Source organism: Chiloscyllium plagiosum, unplaced genomic scaffold (assembly GCF_037043375.1).
Source record: "Chiloscyllium plagiosum isolate Xiang-an unplaced genomic scaffold, Cpla_swu_hap1 HiC_scaffold_17, whole genome shotgun sequence".
Lineage (NCBI taxonomy): Eukaryota > Metazoa > Chordata > Chondrichthyes > Orectolobiformes > Hemiscylliidae > Chiloscyllium > Chiloscyllium plagiosum.
The window spans coordinates 4,105,398-4,130,566 of NW_028270155.1; the positions used below are offsets into that span (position 1 = coordinate 4,105,398).

At 42.7% G+C, this 25,169-nt stretch overlaps 1 protein-coding gene across 8 annotated transcripts in view; it reads right to left on the reverse strand.

The window, feature by feature from the left end:
* The window catches only part of LOC122558192 (transcription initiation factor TFIID subunit 4), a 370,919-nt gene that overhangs the window by 185,946 nt on the left and 159,804 nt on the right, over positions 1 to 25,169 (reverse strand). For all 8 annotated transcript variants that reach the window (XM_043706504.2, XM_087995688.1, XM_087995691.1 and 5 more), the window contains exon 13: positions 6,040 to 6,165. In XM_043706504.2, the coding sequence (XP_043562439.2) occupies positions 6,040 to 6,165 (126 nt within the window). The remainder of the gene's footprint in view (positions 1 to 6,039; positions 6,166 to 25,169) is intronic.

The window sequence follows — 25,169 nt, forward strand, 5'->3', positions numbered from 1 at the left end:
AGTAATGACATGTGATGCCACCCTGTATGACATCGGGATAGCATTAGCTTATTGGTGGCCCAACGGAGAGGCATGCCCAATAGCATATGCATCCAGGACTTTGGCTAATGCAGAGCAGAAATACGCCCAGAGAGTGAAGGAAAATGTGGCGATCATACTTGGAATCATAAAGTCATTTACGGATGCTAATTTGTAATAACAACAGATCACATACCCCTGTTAGGTATACTTAAAAAGTCCGTAATGGTTTTAAAGTTTTTGGACACACTTCTAGTCACAGCTGACAATATCAGACTTTGGACACAGAACAATCCAGTCTTGACAAAACTGACAGAGCTGGTGGTGACGGGGGGATCCAAAGGGCTGTCAGAACCAGAATTGAAACTCTTTTGGACCCAGAAAGACTAGATTGTAGAATAAGGACATCATATTATTATGGGGAGAAAGTGATTTCCTAAGCAAAGATCGCCACCAGCTGAACTCCATTGAAGGCTTCCAAAATAAAGATTTTGGTGAAAGGTTATGTCTGATGTCCAGGAGTGGATGCAGATATAGTTGCATCAGTGGGGCAGTGCCCAGAATGTCAACAAGGACAGAAATTACCACCAGCAGCTCCCCCACATTCCTGGGAATGGGCAGGTAAACCCTGGACTCAGTTACACATTGACTTATCAGGTCCTTTCATGGGCTGAATATTCTTGGTCATTGTGGACACCCACTCAAAATGGCTGGACATGTATATCATTCAATCGTCAAACATGGGGATGACAACAAAACTGCATGCATTTTTTGCAATACAAGGACTCCCTGAAATGTTGGTTGCAGATAACAGACTATCGTTTACCAGCAGAGAATTTGAATATTTCCTAAAGTCAAATCGTATAAAGACAAATCCATACCATCCATAATCCAATCTACTGGCAGAAAGAGCAGTCCAAACTTTGCAGCCAGGCTTAAGGAAACAGCCAGGCGAATGTGAGGACTGCAGATGCTGGAGATTAGAGTCAAGATTCGAGTGGTGCTGGAAAAGCACAGCAGGTCAGGCAGCATCCGAGGAGCAGAAAAATCGACGTTTCGGGCAGGAGCCCTTTATCTGGGGTGGGGAGGGTGAGATGACACCAGGAACGCCAATGCCAGACACAAGATTCTGCTAACCAAGACAGAGAAGTTATTTCAGGGGACAAAGTTTGGTGTAGGAGCCACAGGAATGGCCCTGCACAGGTAAGAGACACAAGGTCAGGTCCAGGGACATTTAAAGTGTTAGGTGACACTGCTGAACAAGCACACAGACCATATGAAAGCTGCAAACTCACAAACAGGCTCCTTGATTGTCTTTCCAACTGTTCCAGAACCCGTGGGTTCTCCATTCCCATCAAGTGGTGAAGATACCTCAGAATCTGAGATGGACAAGGTAGATATCACCACCTCAATGCCTTTGCCGCCAGAAAAGGAGAAGGAATGTCTTCCAAGACATTCCAAGCGAAAGAGGTGAGTTACTGTATGTTACACGCTGCTTGTATCTGAAGCAGAAGTTGGAGGATCCTGGCCCAGGGCTAAAACACCTCAGGAGGAGCTACAAAAAAAAAGAACTGGCCTATATCCTCGGACTCAGAATTGGAGGGAACCAGACATCCCACTCAGACCCATAGTATCACTACCAGGGACACCATCATACAAACTGGCCAAAGAACTACAACAGAAACGGAAACACCTGGTCAGCGGATCCAAACACTCTATACAATCAACACAGGAATTCTTGGACATCATCAGAAATATACACATAGACAAAGAAGAAACCATGATATCATTCGACGTGACGGCACTGTTCACTTCGATTGACAAAACCCTAGCCAGAGAAACAATAGCCAACCTACTGGACATACAGAACAGAAAACAGGACGCTGAACCTATCAACAAAGACGGCATACTTAAACTACTGGACTTGTGCCTCACAACACACTTCACATTCAACAACCAGATATACGAACAAATCAACGGAACACCCATGGGATCACCAATCTCGGGACTCATAGCAGAGGCAGTTATGCAAAGGTTAGAACAAACAGTCCTACCACAAATTCAACCCAAACTCTGGGTCAGATATGTCGATGACACGTTTGTAATCATTAAAAACACGGAAATAAAAAAACACACCGGATCATCAACGCCACACTCACAGGAATCCGATTCACGAGAGAAGAAGAAAAGGATAGCCAACTCCCATTCCTAGACGTGATGGTACAGAGAACACCAGACAGAGAATTCACTACAAGAGTATACAGGAAAGCCACACACACAGACCAAGTCCTAAACTATGAAAGTAACCACCCCAACACACACAAACGAAGCTGCATCAGGACACTATTCAAAAGGGCCACAACATACTGCAGTACACCAGAACTGCAAAAAGAAGAAGAGGAACACCTATACAAGGTATTCGCCAAAAACGGATACCCGCGCAACTTCATCAACAGATGCCTAAGAGAAAGACAACGGAATGAGGACATACCACAACCAAAAGGACTAGCCACACTACTATACATCAGGAGCATCTTGGAACTGACAGCCAGACTGACTGCGACCCCTAGGACTCATAACGGCACACAAACCAACAGCCACGCTCAGACAACAACTCACCAGAACGAAGGACCCGATACCCAACATGAGCAAGACGAATGTAGTGTACAAAATACCATGCAAGGACTGCACTAAACACGAAATAGGACAAACAGGAAGACAGCTAACAATCCGCATACATGAACATCAACTAGCCACGAAACGACACGACCAGCTATCCTTAGTAGCCACACACGCAGACAACAAGCAACATGAATTCGATTGGGACAACACTACTATCATAGGGCAAGCCAGACAGAGAACAGCCAGGGAATTCCTAGAGGCATGGCATTCATCCACAAACTCCATCAACAAACACATCGACCTGGACCCAATATACCAACCACTACAGCAGACAGCTGAAACTGACAACCGGAAGCGGCAGGGACAGACCACTATAAACACCGGAGGAAACATCAAAGAAGCACTTCGCAGGAGGCTCCCAAGCACTGATGATGTTGCCTAGCCAGGGGATGAAACGTTTGCAACAAAAACTTCCAGCTCGGCGAACAGAACCACAACAACATGGAGGGATGTATTGACTGTAGCAAATTCAGCCAGGTGTACCTCATAGAATATAAATTCCCTGATTGGGACTGTTAATCTGGCTGACAGATTTGTTAAATTTGGCAGACAGCTATCAAGAGGAATGTCAGACATCCTGGTCACTCTGACAGCTGTCTCTGAGGGAGCTGGATCAGTGTCAAGGGCTTTCCACGTGTAAATAAAGGGTGATTTGGTGATGCGATACTGGCCTTTGTGGGGTTAGTTCAGACTCTCTTTCAGTTGTATCTTTTTACTTTTTTTATTCTAAAACTTTCAAAATGGCATCAGATTGTGGCGACAGTTGAAGCTTTTCACTGTATTGTACTGTATTATTCACTGCAAAATGCAAGTGACAATAAATCATTCAAATTGTTCAAACATTAAACATGAAAAAGTACTTAAAATACTCAGGTCTGGCAGCATTTGCAGATAGAAAATCAGAGTAAACATTTCATATATTCACTCTGTTTCCTTCTCCACAGATACTGCCAGAAATGTTGAGCACGTCCAGTAGTTTCTGGTTTATTTTAGATTTCTAGTATCCTCAATATTTTGTTTTCATTCCAAAATTTAATTTGTTGCTTCCCTCTGCCCTTGTCAGGATCCTGAATTCTCAGATTACTTACAACATAGAAGCTCTGAGAGAGAGCACAGGGTTCTAACACCCCAAAAAACCTTTTGTTGATGCAAAAATACAGGTATCAAGGACATAGACATAACTGCAGTTTCTCTGCTATTACCTCCATTGGACTGTACTTGTTAATTCAAGTTTCAAACCGACCTGTGTTACTAAATGTTTTTTGAAAGATTAAGGATATGTCATAGAATCACCATATTTTAAATAACTTATGATCACTTCAATTGATTAAAAACCACACCAGACCAGTTATGGCCAGATGCACATTGCTTTATTATTAATATTTCTGTAATGATCAAAGAAAATATAGTAAGCTTATTGCTCACAAGAATGGAATTAATTTTCTGCAAAATAACATCAGAAGAGCTGGAAAGGCCAGCCAGGTGAGTTTGCAGTCCTCACATCAAAGTTCTCCTAAGAATTGGTCAACACAATGCTCAAGAATGTAACCCTGGTTTGTACTTTTAGTTTCCTTTTCCAAATTTATACTTGTAGGGGTGGGCAAGAGGTTTAGCAGTTAGGGTATGTACCTCATTTCAGATGCAACCTACCTCAACAACTCATCACATAGAAATTTAACAAAAGCTTACTTGTTGTGTTTTCAATCCAATCATGCCCCTCACAATGGATCACAGAGACAATTCTCCATTCCTGACATCACTGTGGAGAGTACCCTCAACACATAGATTCTTCTGGTTAAGACAATGGCTCACGAAGGGCAGCTAAGGATGAGCAATGCATGCTAGCTTTGCCAGTTACGTCTACATCCTGAGAATAAGCGTAAAAAGCTGAGTGATGGGAGATGGTGAAGGAGATGACTAAGAAAGGTCACCCTTTCTGGGACACAGTGGAAAGGTGAGGGAAGTGGGGGTTTCGTGACATTTCTGACAGGAGTCATACAGAGTTGCTTCAGTTTTACAAGCATTAAATTGGAATAAGCTTGTGCTTTCCATGATTTGATGTCAGTCAAAGAATTGTACAGCAGAGTGCCACTCTGACAATGGTCACGACAGAAACAGGGAGTCAGACATAGATCTAAACATGGAAGTTGATCTGCACTTAAAGGTAAGAGTGGTGCTGGAGGAGCTCCTACCCAAAACGTCGATTTTCCTGCTTCTCTGATGCTGCCTGACCTGCTGTGCTTTTCCAGCACCATTCTAATCTTGACTCTGATCTCCAGCGTCTGCAGTCCTCACTTTCACCTGCACTTAAAGATGTTATCAACAAGGATCTGTGCAAGGAACAAAGGGTCAAATGATGAATCTTTCCAACAATGGTAATAAGCAGGTCACAAAGAGGAAGCTACCGCAGAAAGCTAAAGATAGACCAGAACCAAAGGGAGAATTTGTATGATACCAGGTTATAGTCCAACAGGTTTATTTGGAAGCACTAGCTTTTGGAGCGTTGCTCCTTTGTCAGGTGAAGTGACTTTACCTGACAAAGGAGCAGAGTTCTGAAAGCTTGTAATTTCAAATAAACCTGTTGGATATAACCTCTTGACTTCTGATTTTGTCCACCCCAGTCCAATACCGGCATCTCCACATCAGAAACAAAGGGCAGTGCCTCATGGCAGGATCACAGAAGACAAATAGTGGATGTCACAGAGTCATAGAGATGTACAGCACGGAAACAGACCCTTTGGTCCAACTCGTCCATGCCAACCATGCAAGATGAACTGTGTCAAATTCTGCAAAGAAACTCTGGATGACTCAAGAATAGTGCGCCAGTGTTTTCGGCACAAAACTTGAAGTTAGAGACATTCAATTTTGGGCAAAGTGGGAATTGGAGGAGGACAGGCACAAATATCCAAATGTGCAATGTCACCAAGTTGGCTCTTGCCCACTTAACCAGACATGTGTATGAACTTAAAATTTTAAAAAGTTCACTTAGAGTCACATACCAACTATATTTTCTGAAGCTGAATTTATGATAGACAAGATGTTGCTCATTCCACTACTGCACTCCAGTGGTTAATCAGTGTTCTGTGAAATGAAAATTGAAACCACGGTCCAGTAATCAACAACATGCTACCCTGCCTCTTTGAGCCAAATTCTAAAACAGAACCTAGTAGCTATGCTCATGAACTCTGCTTCTTTTCATGTACTTTGCTTTGAAAGGAAGGGGACTGAGAGGAAAGGGGGACAGTTTGTGTTTTAGCTCCATTCTCTCGAAATCTATGAAAATTCATGTTTAAACTGATGCCAACTGAAAACTTGGTTTCATCACTGATCAGTCCATACCTTTGCTGCTTTTAATAGAATTTCTCTCTCCTGATCATCCTTCCGTTGTTTTTCCAGTCGCTCCAGATGTTCAAAGAATTTCAGTTGCGTCCGAACATCTGTTGCTTGTTCGTACCATTCATGGTCCTAGAGATCATTTAGAGAAGAAAGATACATAAGAAAATGCCTCATGCACTTTCAATACATGTTTTGTTGCTGGCAACATTCATCCACTCCAACTTAATTACAAGCAGTGAAGATCAAGCAATGTGTGAAAATTCCATGTTCAACAGATTAACCAACATTCTCAGCCCTAACCCCCACTTGATACCTGCAAGCAGCAACCATTTGGATCAACAATAACTTGTATTTACATTTTTAAAAATCAGACAAGGGAAACAGGGGCTAACAGAGAAAGTCAAAGGTCTTTATTCTAACTTGGAGCTTGGTTCAGGAAACTAATTTTATAAGGTTTCCAAAGAAGATACAGTAGAAGATACTCTCTCCAACTGTAAGGTAAAGGATTGGCAATGATCAACGCTTATAGGTAGAGTGAAGGAGAACTTAACGAAGTACATAGGCATTCCATACACGCACTACCTCTGCATGAAAAAGGTGCCCCTATTGTCCCTTTTAAATTTTTCCCCTCTCACCCTAACCCTCTAATTCTGGACTCCCCCATCCCAGGGAAAAACTGTAATTTATCCTATACTTGCCCTTTTGATTTTATAAACCTCGATAATGTCACCCCTCAGCCTCTGACATTCCAGGGAAAACAGCCCCAGACTATTCAGCCTCTCCCTATAGCTCAAATCTCCCAACCCTGGCAACATCCTTATATATTATTTCTGAACCCTCTCAAGTTTCACAACAACTTTCCCGACAGGAGGGAGACCAGAATTGCATACAAAATTCCAAGTGGCCCAACCAATGTTCTGTACAATCGCAACATGACATCCCAACTCCTATACTCAATGCACTGACCAATAAAGATTGGATTAGATTACTTACAGTGTGCATCCGCTGCAGCCGGTGTGGCCTCCTCTATATTGGGGAGACAGGCCGCCTACTTGCGGAGCGATTCAGAGAGCACCTCTGGGCCACCCGGACGAACCAACCCAACCAACCTGTGGCACAGCATTTCAACTCCCCCTCCCACTCCACCGAGGATATGCAGGTCATTGGACTCATCCACCGCCAAACCACAACAACCCGACGGTCGGAGGAGGAGCGTCTTATCTTCCGACTGGGAACCCTCCAACCGCAGGGGATGAACTTGGACTTCACCAGTTTCTTCATCCCCCCTCCCCCCACCCTGTCTCAGCCGGATCCTTCCAGCCCGGCACCGCCTTCCTGACCTGCAGTCTTCTTCTTGACCTCTCCGCCTCCACCCTACTCCGACCTATCACCCTCACCTTGACCTCTTTCCACCTATCACATTTCCAACTCCCCTCCTCCAAGTCCCTCCTCCCTACCTTTTATCTTCTCCTGCTGAACACTCTCTGCTCATTCCTGAAGAAGGGCCTGTGCCCGAAACGTCGAATCTCCTGTTCCCTGGATGCTGCCTGACCTGCTGTGCTGTTCCAGCAATAAAGTTTCAACTTTGATCTCCAGCATCTGCAGACCTCACTTTCTCCTCAAACAGGCCCTTCGGCCTAACAAGTCCACACCAACCCTCCGAAGCGCAACCCGCCCATTCCCCTACATTTACCCCTTTACCTAGCACTACAGGCAATTTAGCATGGCCAATTCACCTGACCTGCACATCTTTGGACTGTGGGAGGAAACCGGAGCACCCGGAGGAAACCCACGCAGACACGGGGAGAATGTGCAAACTCCACACAGTCAGTCGCCTGAGCCGGGAAAGCATAGCAAACGCCTTCTTCACTATCCTATCTACCAGAGATTCACTTTCAAGCAACAATGAGCCTGCAGTCCAAGGTCGCTTTGTTCAGCAACACTCCCCAGGACCTTACCATTAAGTGGGTAAGTCCTTCCCGATTTGCCTTCCAGATATGCAATACCTCACATTTATCTAAATTAAACTCCATCTGCCATTCCTCAGCCCATTGGCCTAACTGATCAAGATCCCGTTGTACTCTGAGGTAATCTTCTTTGTTGTCCACTACACCTCCAATTTTGATGTCATTTGACTATTTGCTGGAATTTGCATTGCGTAATTTGAACAGTGATTAAAATAGAAAATACTTTCACCAAGGTCATTTGGGATCTTTGCAGTGTGGGAAATGTATTGTAGAAATACAATTTTTCTTTGTTAGCTGAATTATTACATTGTATCTGGAGCAGAGAAATAGAATATTCATTTCCAGCTGGAGTTCATTTTCTACATGAGTCTCTTCCTACGATATTTCATTCAACTATAATACTGCCTGCTGTTCGAGGTCCCTTGTGCTTATGCACTTTCCTCATAAAGGCAGTAATACTTCAAATGCTTACAGTGGGAGTGGGTTCCACATTCTGTTGCTCTTTGAGTCGAAATTTCACCTGAATTTCATATGGATGATCTTATCTTTACGATGACCAGTTCTGATTTTCCCTACAGTTGGAAGTATCTTCTCCACATCTTCCCTATCAAATTATTTCAGTGTGCTAAAAAATAAACCAGCTGTTTTATCATTATGCATCAGCTCCCAGGTTGAGGCACCAACCTGCACTGAGTTAGCTATGTCTACTGGGACAGAAGAGATAGTAAAGTTGTATTCAGCCACCCTGAGCTATGGAAGACCAATTAGAAAGGTTTTCTATTCTTGAATCACTATCTATCATGTGCTATAAAGTTCACAGGTAGATATAGGGGAGTGTTACATTTATGGACTTACATACATACAAGCATATGACTCAGGAACAGGAATAGGTCATTCAGCCCCTCGAGCCTGCACCGCCATTAATTAAGAACATAGTTGATCTGATTATAACCTCAAGTCTACCTTTCTGACTACCTCTGAAACCTTTCAACCTCTTGGTTAACAAGAATCCATCAAACTCTGCCTTAAAAATATTCAAGGACTCTGCTATCAGCACCTTAAAAGCAGAAAGATTCAAAGATTCTCAAGCCACTGAGGGAAAAAATATTATCCTCTTCTGTTTTAAGTGGTCAAACAGGAGGCTGGAAGAACACAGCAAGTCTGACAGCGTCAGGAAGTTGAAAAAGTCAACGTTTTGGGACTTTATGTGGTTGACCCCTGATTTTTAAACAATGACCTCTCTTTCCAGATTCGATCATAAAAGAAACATCTGCTCTACATCTACGCTATCAAGACCCCACTGGATCTTACATGTTTCAATCTAGTCAACCTTTTACTCTTTGAGACTCCAGTCGTTATAGGCCCAGCCTGTCCAACCTTTCATAATAAGACAACCCACCCATTCCATGTATCAGTCTGTTAATCCTTCACTGAACTGCCTCGAATGTCTTTCTAAAATAAGATGATCAATACCGTGCACAGCACCCCTGATGTGGTCTCCTCAGTGCCTTGTGTAATTGAAGCATTAACTCCCTAGTTTTCAACTCAGTTTGCCTCACAACAAATAATAACATTAGTGAGTTTTGAGAAGATTTGTAGCTCAGGTTGAGGTTCTGGATGTAGGTTTGCTTGCTGAGCTAGAAATTTTGTTTTCAGTTGCTTCATCATCATACTAGGTAACATCATCAGTGAGCGTCTGGTGAAGCACTGGTGTTATGTCCCGCTTTCTGTGTGTTTAGGTTGTCTGTCAACAAACACATCGACTTGGACCCCATCTGCCATCTTCTGAGAAAAAGAACAGGAAATGACATCAGCAATACAGGAAATGACATCACCAATACAAGGAAACCTAAACACGTAGATAGAAAGGGGGACATAATACCAGAACTTCACAGGAGCCTCACTGTTGTTACCTAGTATGGTGATGAAACGTCTGAAAATGAACCTTCCACCTCAGTGAACAAACCTACATCCAAATAATTTTTTTTATGCTTTACAAACTATTTGCTGTACTAACCTCTTGCAATTCATGCTGTAAAGTCTGTGTCTTTTTATTTTTGTGTTTTGTAAAACTGCAGACTGAAATGAGAAAAAAACTGTTTTGAAACCCATCCATTTACAAGGATGGCTGCACGTTTTGAAAGTAAGGAATTTGATAGCATTTCTGAACCCTGTTAGTGTAGCTGTGTGCTCCAGCAACGTGCAAATGAACTGGAGCCAAGGGCTTGTTTATGAGTGAAGCTGATTGGTGTGAACTCGTTGCCAGTTATAAATGATGACAGTTCTGTCTGCCAACACCTATGTAATTGGTTGTCAGGTGGCTGAATAGTTTAGGCTATGAACAAGACTGTGAGAAGCTAGTCAGATCAGAGTAGAAACCAGGTCTGCAGTAGCCAAAACACTCCCCTCTCGTACTCTTTGTAAGTCACTTTAAACCTGAAGAAAAGCAGCATATCTTGCCTTCAGCAGATGCTGCAACTCATGACTCTGAATTGAACAAGTCAGAGACTTTTCATTAGTAAACCAGTCATCGTGTGTCTGTTGCAAACCAGCAGAAGAATTTGGAAAAAGGAAGGATGAAAAGAAAACTTCAGATCAGCAAGAACCAACTCATCAGATCTTAGGAACACAGATTACAGAACTGTATTTCCAATTCTTCCTCCACCATTTGTTTCTTTTTCTCCTATCTGTTTGTCGGTCTGTATATTAAACAAGTAGTTTATAAGAGGTGTAGAGTTTTAATTGTCCAATTTATGCAATTTAATTGTTTCCTTGTAACTAGAGCCTAGTTACGTGTAATAAAATATGATTCTTATTAAGTATAGAAACGTAATGCATGCTTTCTATAAATTGGGATCCGAAAAATCAATTAGTTTGGGGACTTTGCAAATTTTCTTTCCAACTTTACCTTCTGCAACAACTCTGAGAATAGTGGGGCTTGATTTAGTGTGAACTGCACTGAACCGTAACAATGAGAAAAGACACCTAGATCCCTCAGAACACTCACCATTTAGATCGTTTGCTTATTTTTCAGTCAAAATGGACAATTCTACTTCCCACATTATGCTCCTTTTGATTTATCGTTACCCATACACTAAGCATACCTACATCTTTTTGTAACCTTCTTGCATCCTCTTTACAACTTACTTTCCATCTACCTTTGTGTTCCTAGCAAAGTTGACAACCGTACCTTCCTTTGTTTCATCTATGTCATTTTCATAAATCAAGAACAACTGAGGTTTCACAGCTTTAAAATTAGATAAATTGGCAAGCTGGATGAAATGTATCCCAGGCTGTTGAGCAAGGGAATGGACAAGATATCATGGGTCTGCCAGTAATTCTGGAATTCTCATTGGCTACAGGTGAGGTGCCTGAGGACTGGAGGGCTATTAACATTGTCTCATTATTAAAACAGGGAGGAAGAGATAGATCCAAGAAATTACAGGCCAGTCAGTCTAACCTCAGTGGTGGGGATGTTATTCCAAAGAACTCTCAGGAATAGATATATCGTCACTTGGATAGAAAGGGATTAATCAGGAATAGTCTGCATGGATATGTTAAGAAAATGTTTTGACAAATTTGGTTGAGTTTTATGAGGAAGTAAACAAGAGCGTTAATGAGGGTAATGCATTTGATGTAGTTTACACAGACTTTAGCAGGGTTTTTGATGCAGTCCCTCATGGCAGACTGGTCAAGGAAGTATGATCCCATGGGATCCAACGAAAGTGACACCTTGGATCCAAAACTGGCTGAAAAGCAGGAAGCAGAAAGTGATGGTAGAGGGGTGTTTCCAGTGGGGTTCCATACGGCTCAGCACTGAGGCCCCTGCTGTTTGTGGGGAAATGATTAAAAAGTTCATGGATAACACAAAAATTGGTCAGGTGGTAAATCGTGAGAAGGATAGCTATAAATGGTAAGAGGATACCAACAGACTGGTCAGCTGGGCAGAGCGGTGGCAAATGGAATTCAACCTGAAAAAGTGTAAGGTAATGCATTTGGGGAAGGTTTACAATACAGGATGAGATAGAGTGCTTGGTGACCTGGTGGAAAGATAAGAATCTCTCCCTCAATGTCAGCAAAATGAAGGAGCTGGTCATTGACTTCAGAAAGCAAGTCGGAGAGTACACCTCTATCTACTTCAATGGTGCTGAGGTGGAAATGGATGACAGCATCAAGTTCCGAGGACTAATGTTCACCAACAATCTGTCCTGGTCCTGGACCTGCCATGGTCATAAAAACACAGCAATACCTCTACTTCCTCAGCAGGCTAAGGAAATTCGGCATGTCTATAAAGACTCTTATGAATTTTCATAGATGCACCACAGAAAACATTCTATTCAAATGAGGAAAGGCTGAGTGACTTGAGGCTGTTTTCATTTGAAAGAAGGTTGAGACGTGACTTGATAGAGACATACAAGATGATCAGAGGATTAGATACGTTGGACAGTGAGAGCCTTTTTCCCTGGATGGTAATGGTTAGCCCAAGGGGACATAACTTTAAAATGAGGAGTGATAGAAGTAGGACAGATGTCAGAGGTAGGTTCTTTACTCCGAGCGTACTAAGGATGTGGAATGCCCTGCCTGCAACAGCAGTAGACCGGCCAACTTTAAGGGCATTTAAATGGTCATTGGATAAACACATGGATGAGAATGAAGTAGTGTAGGTTAAATGGGCTTCAGATTGGTTTCATAGGTTGGCGCAACATTGAGGGCCGAAGGGCCTGTACTGCGCTGTAACGTTCTATGTTCTATGTATCACGGCTTAGTATAGCAACTGCTTTGCCCAGGATCATAACAAACTACAGAGAGTTGTGAAAACAGCCCAGACCATCACACAAGCCAACCTTCCATCCACTGACTCCACCTATACTTCTCGCTACCTGGGAAAGTCAGCCAATATAATCAAAGACCCCTCGCACTTCAGTTATAATCTCTTCCAACCTCTTCCGTTGGGCAAAAGATGCAACAGCTTAAACACTCATACCAACAGATTCAAGAACAGCTTTTCCCCCGCTGTTCTTCAACTCCTGAATGAACCTCTCAAATTTTAAATTTAATGTCGATCTCGCTCTTTGCGCATCTTCTCTTCAACCATAACACTGTATTCCTCACTCTGTTTTATTACCCTAATGCACTTTGTATGGTATGATCTGCCTGTCTTACATGAAAAACAAAACCTATGTAAATGTGACATAATAAATCAAATCAAATCAAGCAAGGAATTATATTCTGAATGATCAGATCCTAGAAAGTACTTAATATCTGAGAGAGCTCAGTAAGCATATTAGCTGATCCCTGAAGGTAGCAGGACAGGTACGTAAGGTGGTTAAGAATGTATTATGGGATTCTTACCTTTATGAGCCGAGGCAGTGAATACAAAAACAGGGAGGTTATGCTGGTACTGGGTAAAGTGTTGATTGGACCATAGCTGGAGTGGTCTGTGTAATCCTGGGAAGGACGTGATTGCACTAAACAGGGACAGAAGTTTACCAAGATTTCATCAGGGCTGGACAGTCTGAGCTATGAGGAAATCGTGGATAAGCTGTGATTAATTTCCATGGAGTAATGAAAATTAAGAGATGATCTGATTGAGGGCACAGATAGGGCTAACAGGAAGGCTCTTTTTCCTTTAGAAAAGGGGTCAATAACCATCAAGCATAGATTTAAGACATAAGGTGGAAAGCTCAGAGGAATGCTGAGTTGAGATTTTTTCATCCTCACTGCCTGAAAAGGTAGTTCAGTGAGAAACACTCCTCGCAATTGAGCAGTATTGAAATATTCAATTGCTTCATCATAGCTTCAGGGCTGAAAGCCAAGAGGGGGAAAATGGAATCAGTGTAGTCAGATCTTTGTTGACCAGTGCACACCCAATGGGTCGAATGGCCTACTCCTGTGTGGTGTGTTATGAAGATGTGGGTGTACTGTACCTTTAAGAGTTAAAAGCTACCTGACAGCAGTAAGTGTTCTGAATAAGATACAATGTAACATGTGGTCCAGCAGCTAGGGTAGCTGGTTGCCTGGAGACAAACATAAATTTGAATTAGGCCAATCAGTTTAAATTATACCCCAAAAAAGTACCAAACTCCAATCAACCCTGAATTTAGTATATTGACAATGTTAAAAAAGTCAATGACACAATCCAATGCTTTTGGGGTAAAAGACCAGGAAAAAAATTGAACAGTTGGGGGAGAATTATCAAAAGACCAACAGATATAGGCTGCCAGTCAAAAGTCTCTGAGAGGTACCTGTCTAAAGATAGAGTTTGCACAGAGAAAAACATCAACACACACCTCGAGAGCAAATCTACAGAGGAAGATATAAAAAGAAGATTCGACCGCTGGCTGGTTTTAAAATATCAATTTTTCAATAAATCTTATTCGGGGGTTTATAGGACTAGTATTATAGAAGGGGAAGGTAAAAGATAGATTAGAGGAAGGAGTTGTAAATAGTTGTTCGTTAATTATTCTCTGTTATACTTTAAGAAATAAGGTTGTTAATTTTTACTTTAAATAGTTCTTGGCCTCTCAAATTTTCACAGATTACTGCATGGGATAAATCTTTTCTGTGTTTCTGGTTGAAATTAAGCAGGAGGGCTTGGACGTGAGCATAAGAGGTATAGTTAGTAAGTTTGCACATGACACCAAAATTGGAGGTATAGTGGACAGCGAAGAAGGTTACCTCAGATTACAATGGGATCTCGATCAAATGGACCAATGTACTGAGAAGTGGCAGGTGGAGTTTAATTTAGATAAATGTAAGGTGCTGCATTTTGGGAAAGCAAATCTTAGCAGGATTTATATACTTAATGTAATGTACTTTGCTGAACAAAGAGACCTTGGAGTGCAGGTTCATAGCTCCTTAAAAGTAAAGTCGCAGGTAGATAGGATAGCGAAGAAGGCGTTTGGTATGCTTTATTTATTGGTCAGAGTATTGAGTACAGGAGTTGAGAGGTCATGTTGCAGCTGTACAGAACGATGGTTAGGCCACTTTTGGACTATTGCGTGCAATTCTGGTCTCCTTTCTATCGGAAGTATGTTGTGAAAGTTGAAAGTGTTCAGAAATGATTTACAAGGATGTTGCCAGGGTTGGAGGATTTGAGCTATAGGGAGAGGATAAATAGTCTGGGGCTGTTTTCCCTGGAATGTTGGAGGATGAGGGGGATTTTATAGAGGTTTCTAAAATTATGAGGGACATGGATAGGATAAATAGACAAAGTCTTTTCCCTGGGGTGGGGGAGTCCAGAACCAGAGGGCATAGGTTTAGGGTGAGAGGGGAAAGATATAAAGAGACCTAAAGGGCAACTTTTTCACGCAGAGGGTGGTGCGTGAATGGAATGAACTGCCAGAGGAAGTGGTGGAGGCTAGTACAATTGCATCATTTATAAGGCATCTGGATGGGTAGATGAATAGGAAGTGAGTTTTGAGAAGATTTGTAGCTCAGCTTGAGGTTCTGGATGTAGATTTGCTCGCTGAGTTGGAAGGTTCATTTTTAGATATTTTGTCACATACTAGTAACATTTTCAGTGAGCCTCTGGATGAAACACTGCTGATGATTCCTGCTTTCTATTTATATGTTTGGGTTTCTTTGGGTTGTTGATGTCAGGGGATGGTAAATCGAGTCTAAGTCAATGTGTTTGTTGATAGAGTTCTGGTTGGAATGCTATGCTTCTAGGAATTCTCATGCCTGTCTTTGTTTAGCTTGTCTTAGGATGGATGTGTTGTCCCAGTCGAAGTGGTGTCCTTCCTTATCTGTATGTAAGGATACTAGTGAGAGAGGGTCATGTCATTTTGTGGCTAGTTGATGTTCATGTATCCTGGTGGCTAGGTTTTTGCTTCTTTGTCAAATGTAGTGTTTGTTACAGTCCTTGCACAGTATTCTGTCTTATTTTAATAAAATGTGCCATACTCTAATCCAAAACCTTTTTTGCAGACCATCTCTTTCCATTTCCATAAAGAATTTAAACCATACGGTGTTGTGTTTGCTATCACTAAATGCACTGCCACCTCAAAACACCTGTCTAGCTTCTTTCCCCAGTATTAGGTCCAGCAATGCACTGTCCTGTGTTGGATCTTCCACCTGTTGATATAAAAAACACTTCTGAATACATTTTAAGAAATCTGACCCCTCTAAGAACTTTACACTATGACAATCCCAATTAAAGTTTGGGATGTTAAAATCCCTTAATATAATTACCCAATTAATGTTTTTACACACCTTGATGAATTTTCACCACATCATCTTTATTTCTCTCCACAGATGCTGCCAGATTTGTGGAGATTTTCCAATAATTTTTGATTTTGATTTTGTTTCGGATTTCCACCATCCACAATTCTTTCGGTTTTTGATTAGATTAGATTAGATTCCCTACACTGTGGAAACAGGCCCTTCTGTTAACGGGTTTTGAAAAGATTTATAGCTCAGGTTCAGGTTCTGGATGTAGGTTTGCTTGCTGATCTGTAAGGTTCATTTTCAGACGTTTTGTCACCATATTAGGTAACATGAGGCTCTGGATGAGGCTCTGGATGAAGCAATGCTGATGATTCCTCCTTTCTATTTATATGTTTGGGTTTCTTTGGGTTGGTGATGTCATTTCCTGTCCTTTTTCTCAGGGGGTCGTAAATCGGGTCCAAGTCAATGTGTTTGTTGATAGAGTTCTGGTTGGAATGCCATGGTTCTAGGAATTCTCATGCGTGGCTTGTACTAGGATGGATGTGTTGTCCCAGTTGAAATGGTGTCCTTCCTTATCTGTATGTAAGGATACTAGTGAGAGAGGGTCATGTCGTTTTGTGGCTAGTTGATGTTCATGTATCCTGGTGGCTAGGTTTTTGCTTCTTTGTCAAATGTAGTGTTTGTTACAGTCCTTGCACAGTATTTTGTAAATGATATTAGTTTTGCTTGTTGTCTGTATAGGGTCTTTCAAGTTCAATAGCTGCTGTTTTAGTGTGTTGGTACATTTGTGGGCTATCATGATGCCAAGGGGTCTGAGCAGTCTGTCAGTCATTTTCGAGATATCTTTAATGTAGAGAAAATGGCTAGGATTTCTGGAAATGTTTTGTTTGCTTGTTTGGGTTTGTTGCTGAGAAACGTGTAGACTGTGTTCATTTGGTAGGCAAAAGTGAGGACTGCAGATGCTGGAAACCAGAGTTTAGATTAGAGTGGTGCTGGAAAAGCACAGCAGGTCAGGCAGCATCCGAGGGGCAGGAAAATCAATGTTTTGGGCAAAAGTCCTTCATCAGGAATGGAGCCTCCAGGGTGGAGAGATAAATGGGGAGGGGGGGAGGGGTTGGGGAGAAGGTAGCAAAGAGTACAATAGGTGAATGGGGTGGGGATGGAGGTGATAGGTCAGAGGGGAGGGTGGAGTGGATAGGTGGGAAGGGAGATTGGCAGGTAGGGCAGATCATGAGGACAGCGCTGAGCTGGAAGATTGGAATTGGGGGGGAGGGGAAATGAGGAACTGGTGAAATCCACATTGATACCCTGAGGTTGAAGTGTTCCGAGGCAGAAGATGAGATGTTCTTCCTCCAGGCGTCGGGTGGTGAGGGAGCGACGATAGAGGAGGCCCAGGACCTGCATGTCCTCGGCAGAGTGGGAGGGGGAGTTGAAATGTTGGGCCACGGGGCGGTGAGGTTGATTGGTGTGGGTCTCCCAGAGATGTTCCCTGAAGTGCTCTGCTAGGAGGCGTCCAGTCTCCCCAATGTAGAGGACACCACAAAAGGAGCAATGGATACAATAAATTGTATTGAGCACCCATTCTTTTTGAATACACTGTATAGGTGATTTTTCTCTGCTCTGCATAGTTCCTCTGTGCTGCACTGTGTAGTGGTTCGTTGGAATAATGTTAAAAAAATCCAGCAAACTATCAGACAGATAGTCGCACCAGCATTAAGCAGGAAAACACACTCAATACACAAGAAAGGAAAGCACTAGAAGAGAAAATGCTGGAAAATCTCAGCAGGTCTGACAGCACCTGTAAGGAGGGAAAAGAGCTGACGTTTTGAGTCTAACTGACCCTTTCTGTCTCCATTTCCGGCAATAGTCTATCCACTAATATCCATTACAAGCCCTCTGACTCCCACAGCTATCTGGACTACAGCTCTTCTCACCCTACGTCCTGTAAGGACTCTATCCCTTTCTCTCAGCTCCTTTGCCTCTGCCGTATTTGTTCCGATGAGGCCACTTTCCAAAGTGGTGCTCTTAATATGTGCTCCTTCTTCTCCAACTGTGGCTTCCTTCCTAAAAGAAAAAGAGCGATGCAAAGGGTCAGTTAGACTCAAAACGTCAGCTCTTTTCTCTCTTTACAGATGCTGCCAGACCTGCTGAGATTTTTCAGCATTTTCTCTTTTGGTTTCAGATTCCAGCATCTGCAGTAATTTGCTTTTATAAAGGAAATCAGTAGAAAGACTAAAAAAAGATAAAAACACTGTTATCCTACCTGCATACAAAGGATGCTTGACAGTCATTTTAAATCAAAGAGACTACATTGAAAAAGCGAACACACTACTTGCAGATACCAACACTTAGCAACAAGTGGCGATGGACCCGGCCTCACAACAAGAGAACCGAATCACAGCCCTACTCAAAAAACTTGAGAAATCTGGAGAAATAAATAAGACTGACTTCCAAAAAAATGAAACCAGGCAGATCCAACACACCACGCTTCTACGGATTTCCCAAAATTCACAAGCCAGGAGCCCCCCTCAGAGTCACAGTCTCGCTACCTGGAACACCAACTTACAGACTGGCCAAGGAGCTACACCAAACTCCTAGTAGAAGACTCACGCCACTCCATCCACTCCACCCAAGAATTCTTGAAGACCATCAAAGTTGCTAAGATAGAAGAGGATGAAATAATGGTCTCCTTTGATGTAACAGCCCTGTTTACATCAATCAAAATTAACCTGACCAAGAAAACACTGACTACACTACTGGAAGACCCAAAGACACATACATCAAACACCACCAACTTCATCAGCTACATTGGACAAACAGGCAGAAAACTAGCCACGAGGATACATGACCCTCTCTCACTAGTATCCTTACATACAGATAAGGAAAGACACCACTTTGACTGGGACAACACATCCATCCTAGGACAAGCCAAACAGAGACACGCATGAGAATTCTTAGAAGCATGGCATTCCAACCGGACCTCTATCAACAAACACATTGATTTGGACCCCATTTACCACGCCCTGAGAAAAAGAACAGGAAATGACAACACCACAGGAAATGACATCACCAACCTAAAGAAACCAAAACATATAAATAGAAAGCAGGAATCATCAACAGTGTTTCATCCAGAGGCTCACTGAAGGTGTTACCGAGTATGGTGACAAAACATCTGAAAATGAACCTTCCAGCTCAGCGAGCAAACCTATAACTATGAATAGGAAGGCTTTGGAGGGATATGTGCTGGGTGCTGGCAGGTGGGACTGTATTCGGTTGGGATATCTGGTCAGCATAGACGAGTTGGTCTGTTTTCATGCTGTAAATCTCTGTGGCCCCATTATTCTATGCTATCTGGTCCGTATGGACAAGTTGGACCAAAGTGTCTATTTTCGTGCTGTATATCTGTAGGACTCTAGTTACAGCAGTAATGTATTCCTCAAACAAAAACACCACCACCTCCAACTTCTTGCCTCCTTTCTTATTATTCCTATAGCACCTAAAACCCAGAACATTGAGCTGCCAGTCTTGTCCATCTCTCAGCTAAGTTTCTGTAATAGCTACCATGTCCCAATCCCATGTTCTTAAACATGCCCTGAGTTCATCAGCCTTACCTGTAAGATCCCTTGCATTGAAATAAAAATGATTTAGTTCTTCAGAGTTACTACATACTCAGATCTCTCTTGTCTTTCGTTTTTAGTGACGTGCTGTCTTCACATTCAAAGCTTCCCCATCAATCCTTCTGTTTACACTGCTACTTAGAATTCCTCCATTCCCTCTCACTATCAGTATAAAGTCTCCCTTAATGGAATAAGCAAAGCCCCCTGCTAAGGTATCGGTCTCTTTAGAATTCAGGTTAGACCCATCCATTTTGAACAGGTCTTTTCTATTCCAAACAATTCACTAGCTCTTCAGCCGTTAATTTATCTCCTTTATCCTTTTATTCCTTCCCTCGTTTGAGTTTGGCATTGGGCGTAAACCAGAAATCACTCCTTTTAAGGTCCTTTTTTTTGTAAATATATTTATTAGCAATTTTTTTTTAACTTTACAAACATATAAAATTATTGAAAAAAACAATCACAAATATCAGTATAATAAAAAGAAAAAATACACAAATTGCAATACAACTACTATCTACTAACTACTAACCTACTCTATAATACAAAGCAAACCCTAACACTGTGCAAAGCAACACCAAAAAAAGAAAAAGCAAAAAAAGAAAGAAAAGCAAAAAAAACCCACAAAATACAGAACAGCTATGCTCAGTGCAAGGCTCCCAAACAAGGGAACGGGAGCATTATATACATACCCGTATTAACTCGGGAGACCCCCTCCAGGGCCCAGGGCTTAACAAATCTAATCATCCTGGTTAGGATAACTGATAAATGTATATCCAAATAACTCACGTAGGGCTGCCATGTCTTATAAAAATGGTCTGTTGTGTGGTGCACCATGTTTGTGAAAAAGTCCAAGGGAATGTGCTCCATAATTGATGTCTGCCATCCCAGGAAGCCCGGCGGGCTCTCAGACACCCAATTCACCAGAATATTCTTCCGTGCACAGTATGCAAGAATATTAAATAGTTTCTTCCCATGCCCGTCTAAAGATGGTAAATTCGGTTGACCTAAGAGGAGAGATATTGGGTCTACTTTGACTTCAGTCCTCAATACCCTCCCTATCTCTCCCGCCACAGCGCTCCAATAAACACGGAGCCTGTGGCATGTCCAGAAACAATGGGTAGGAGTACCTACACTTATTTTACATTTGGGGCACACTGAAGATGCCCCTTTTTTAAACTTGGCCAGACGGTCTGGTGCCAGATGAGCCCTGTGCAGAACTCTTAACTGCGTAGCGCGTGTCCTGTTACAGATTGAGATCTTTCGAGTATTTTCCCTTATGTTCTCCCATGTTTCAGAAGAGATCTCCACTCCCAGCTCTTGCTCCCAGACCTCACACAACAGGCTAATATCCTGCCAGGCCCTGCCACCCAACAGGCAATAGAGGGCACTAACCGAAAGGGTGCTTGTCGAGTGTAAAAACAACCTCCCTGTATCGGGCTTATAGGGCTTAGTGAGGAGCATAGTCTTCTTCTGGATGAAATCCCTAACCTGAAAAAAACGGAAAAGGTCTCTGCTGGGCAACCCGTATTTGCGGCTTAGTTGCTCAAAAGACATCATAACCTCCCAAACTAGAAACTCCTCTTGCTGCCCATAGTTTGAACCCTGAGTCCATCATCCCTGGTCAGAACCCTGGCATGGCAACTATAGGTGTAAGTGGCGAAGTCTTGGATAAACAACCCTCACTCTGACGCATCGCCCTCCATGCCTTGACTGTACTAATGACAATGGGGTTCTGGCAATGGTCCATAACTGTCCTCATCTTATCCATGAACAACAGGTTAATAAGAGGGCACTTTGCCTGGGAGCCTCAATATCCAGCCATATTGAGTTTGGATTGTTACCTACCCAATCACAGACCAAGGACAGCAGGGAACTCAATTGATACCTCCTGGTGTCTGGGAAATAAACTCCTCCCCCTCCCTGAGGCAACTGCAATTTAGTAAATTTGACGAGGGGCCGCCCACTATTGCCAGACAAAGGAATCAAACCACTCCATAAGCTTCCACAGCATTGACCTGGGAAACATTATAGGGAGCATACGCATTGTTTAAAGCAAACGAGGAAGAACATTCACCTTAATGAGAGATATTCGGCCCAGCCATGAAATTGGAAGAGCCTCCCATCTCTGGAGATCTCGCCTAATATTGTCGAACAAGTGAGCAAAGTTAGTCCGAAATAACAGATCAAACTTGGGGGTAATAAAAATGCCTAGGTACTGGAACCCTGCTCGTGACCCTTAAAAGGGAACTGAGGGCCACCTTCAACTTCTGGCACATCCTTAAGGTTCCCCAAAGGCATAGCCTCGTGATTTTGCAAAGTTAATCTTATTTCTTGAAATAGCCCCAAATGAATTGATACATCGTATCAGATGGGGTACGGAGGTCATCGGGTTCAATAAAAACATAAGGACATCATCCGCATACACTGTAATCTTGTGTGCCCTCGATCCCACTTCCGGAGCGGTTATGTGGACGTTCTGACGAATGGCCTCTGCCAGCGGCTCTATCACCAACGTAAATAACAACGGTGAGAGGGGGCAGCCTTGCCAACTACCCCAACCAATCCTAAAATTCCCAGACTTCATCCTGTTGGTGATGACATCGGCCAGGGGGTGGTGATATAAAACCTCCACCCACCTGGCAAAGACTCCACCCAACCCAAACTATGCTAAGACATAAAAAAGATTCAGCCATTCCAACCAGCCAAATACTTTCTCTGCATCTAAGAAAATCACTAACCCCTGAATCGATCGTTGCTGACAAACTTGGACCACATTCAGTAACCTTCTAATATTATTACAGGACCTACGGCCCCTTATAAAACCTGTCTGGTCCTCTTTAACAATATGGGACAACACCCTTTCCAATCTCAGCGCCAGGATCTTGGACAGAATCTTGAAATCTGAATTTAATAGAGAGATGGGCCTGTATGAGGCACAATCCTCAGGAACCTTCCCCTTCTTAAGAATTAAGGAAATATTAGCTTCTCTCAAAGATGGTGGTAGGCGTTCATGTGTATAGGAGTGATTGTACATCTCAACATCGGCCCTAACAGAATCCCTATAAACTCCTTATAAAACTCACCCGGGAGACCATCAGGGCCAGGTGCTTTCCCACTCTGAAGTTGCCTAGCTGCCTCCTGTATTTCCTGAACTGTCAAGGGGGCATTAAGGAGAGAGGCCTGTTCCAAAGTTACCCCTGGGAGGTCCAGGTTCTTAAAAAAAGTCTCCATTTTAGCCCTCCTGTCCTCACAACCTTCAGACCGATACAATTCAGAGTAAAAGCTCCGAAAAGCCTCATAAGCCTCATTTATCTTTTTAACAACGTATGTAAGGACCCCGGCGCTGTCTCAGATTGCAGTAATGGATTGGGGAGCACGCTTTTTCCTAGTCAGGTATGCTAAATACTTCCCTGGCCTATCCCCATATTCGAACAGCCTCTGTCTAGCAAAAGCAAGTTCTTTCTTTGCGTTTTGTGTCAGTATTGAATTCAAAGCAGCCCGAAGGGCCGTGATCTGCTGTAGCTTAGTCACCGAAGACCGTGCAAAATATGCTGCCTCCGCGGCTTTCAACTGCGTCTCAAGTAGATGCTGCTGTTCCTCCTTCTGTTGTTTCCGGCTGGCCGAATGGGAAATAGCTAATCCCCTAGCAAAGGCCTTAGCAGTCTCCCATAGCATGGACGGACTACTAGCCATACCTGAGTTGATAATCAAGAATTCCTGAAACTCCTTCAAAACATATTCCACAAATTTGGAATCCTTAAGGAGAAAAGGGTCCAAACGCGAGTGCCGCAAACCTAACCCTTCACTCTTGGCCTTAACCTCCAACTATACTGCCGCGTGATCAGAGATAGCTATATTCCGAATTTTACAACTCATAATCGAATCCAGAGGGCCGAGGGAGCCAGAAAGAGGTCAATCCTCGTGTGACATTTATGTGGGTTTGAAAAAAAGGTGAAGTCCCTGCCGGTAGGGTGAAGACATCTCCAAATATCCACCAGCCGCAACTCCTCGCACAACGTCAACCACCAGCTTGGCCTGCGAAGAAATAGTTGGGGGCCCACAAGGCATCCTGTCCACTGTCGGATCCAAAAGACAATTAAAATCCCCCCCCCATAATAACGTGTCGTGTTCCAAAAGCACTCAACTTAGAGAAAGCACTAATCAAAAATTTGAGGGGATGCGCTGGAGGACAGTAGACATTTAAAATGCCATATTTCTCCCCATGTATCACAAACCGTCCCTGCTCATCCTTTCACTTGCTCTAATAATGTGAACAGAAGATTTTTCTGGATAAGTACCGCCACTCCCCTACTTTTAGTAGTAAAGGATGAAAAGAATACCCGGTCATAACTCCTCTATTGTAATTTCAGATGTTCTCCATCATCAAGATGGGTTTCCTGCAACAAAGCGATATCAACCCTTGCCCTCTTAAGGCTAGAAAGCACTTTGTTTCCTTTTAATAGGCGAATGGTTTCCCTTAATGTTCCAGGTGCACCATTTAATAAGACACTTAACCATATCCTCTTTCAGAGACCCTTGAACCCCTCGGAGGGAGAACCCTGCTTACAAAGCGCCGAGCATAAGTAAATAAATACTCACAGAATTGAAAAACTATATATACAAAAACTATGAACAACTATTACTACTAAGAAACTACAAAGAAAACCAACTATAGAACCTTGAATGGAAGACTCTTCCCCCTGCCCATAGGGGGCACTCCCCTTACCCATCCCCTCCTTCACAGCTCCTTCAAACCCGGACTGTGCCCCAGCCTTAGGCCAGAAAAAAACAAGGAGCTGATCCTTAAATCAACAGAAAAAAAGACCAAGTCAGGATGAGCACTCCACCCCTCTCTGGCTTCATGTCACCCCGACTTGTGACTAAAAGAGAAGCAGAACAAATAAAAAAAAGGGAGAGAGACAACAAAGAACATCCACAAAATTTCCCATCAGAAAATCCAGGTATTAAAAAAAATAGGAACTACTTATTCCAAAGTCTTTTCCCTCCTTTCCAAAAAGGAAATTATTAGGGAGAAAGAAAGGAATAAAAAAAAGGAAGGGAAAATAGAAAAGAGAACAAACATTAACCATATTCTTCAGGCCAATCCGTCTGTTTTAAAGTATCTACAAAGATACCTTATCAGCCGAGTCAAATGTATAAACCGAGTCCTCGTGGCTGAAACGAAGTACTGCGGGGTATCTCATGGAGTATTGGATGCCCAGGTTCCTCAGCCTCTTTTTAACTTCATCGAAGGACTTCCTCTTTCGAATTACAGCTGCTGAAAAATCCTGGAAAAACATGATTTTTGACCCCTTGTACAGCAGTGCCTGCTGCAGGGATCTGGAAGCTTCTATGACTTTTTGCTTGTCCTTATATGAGT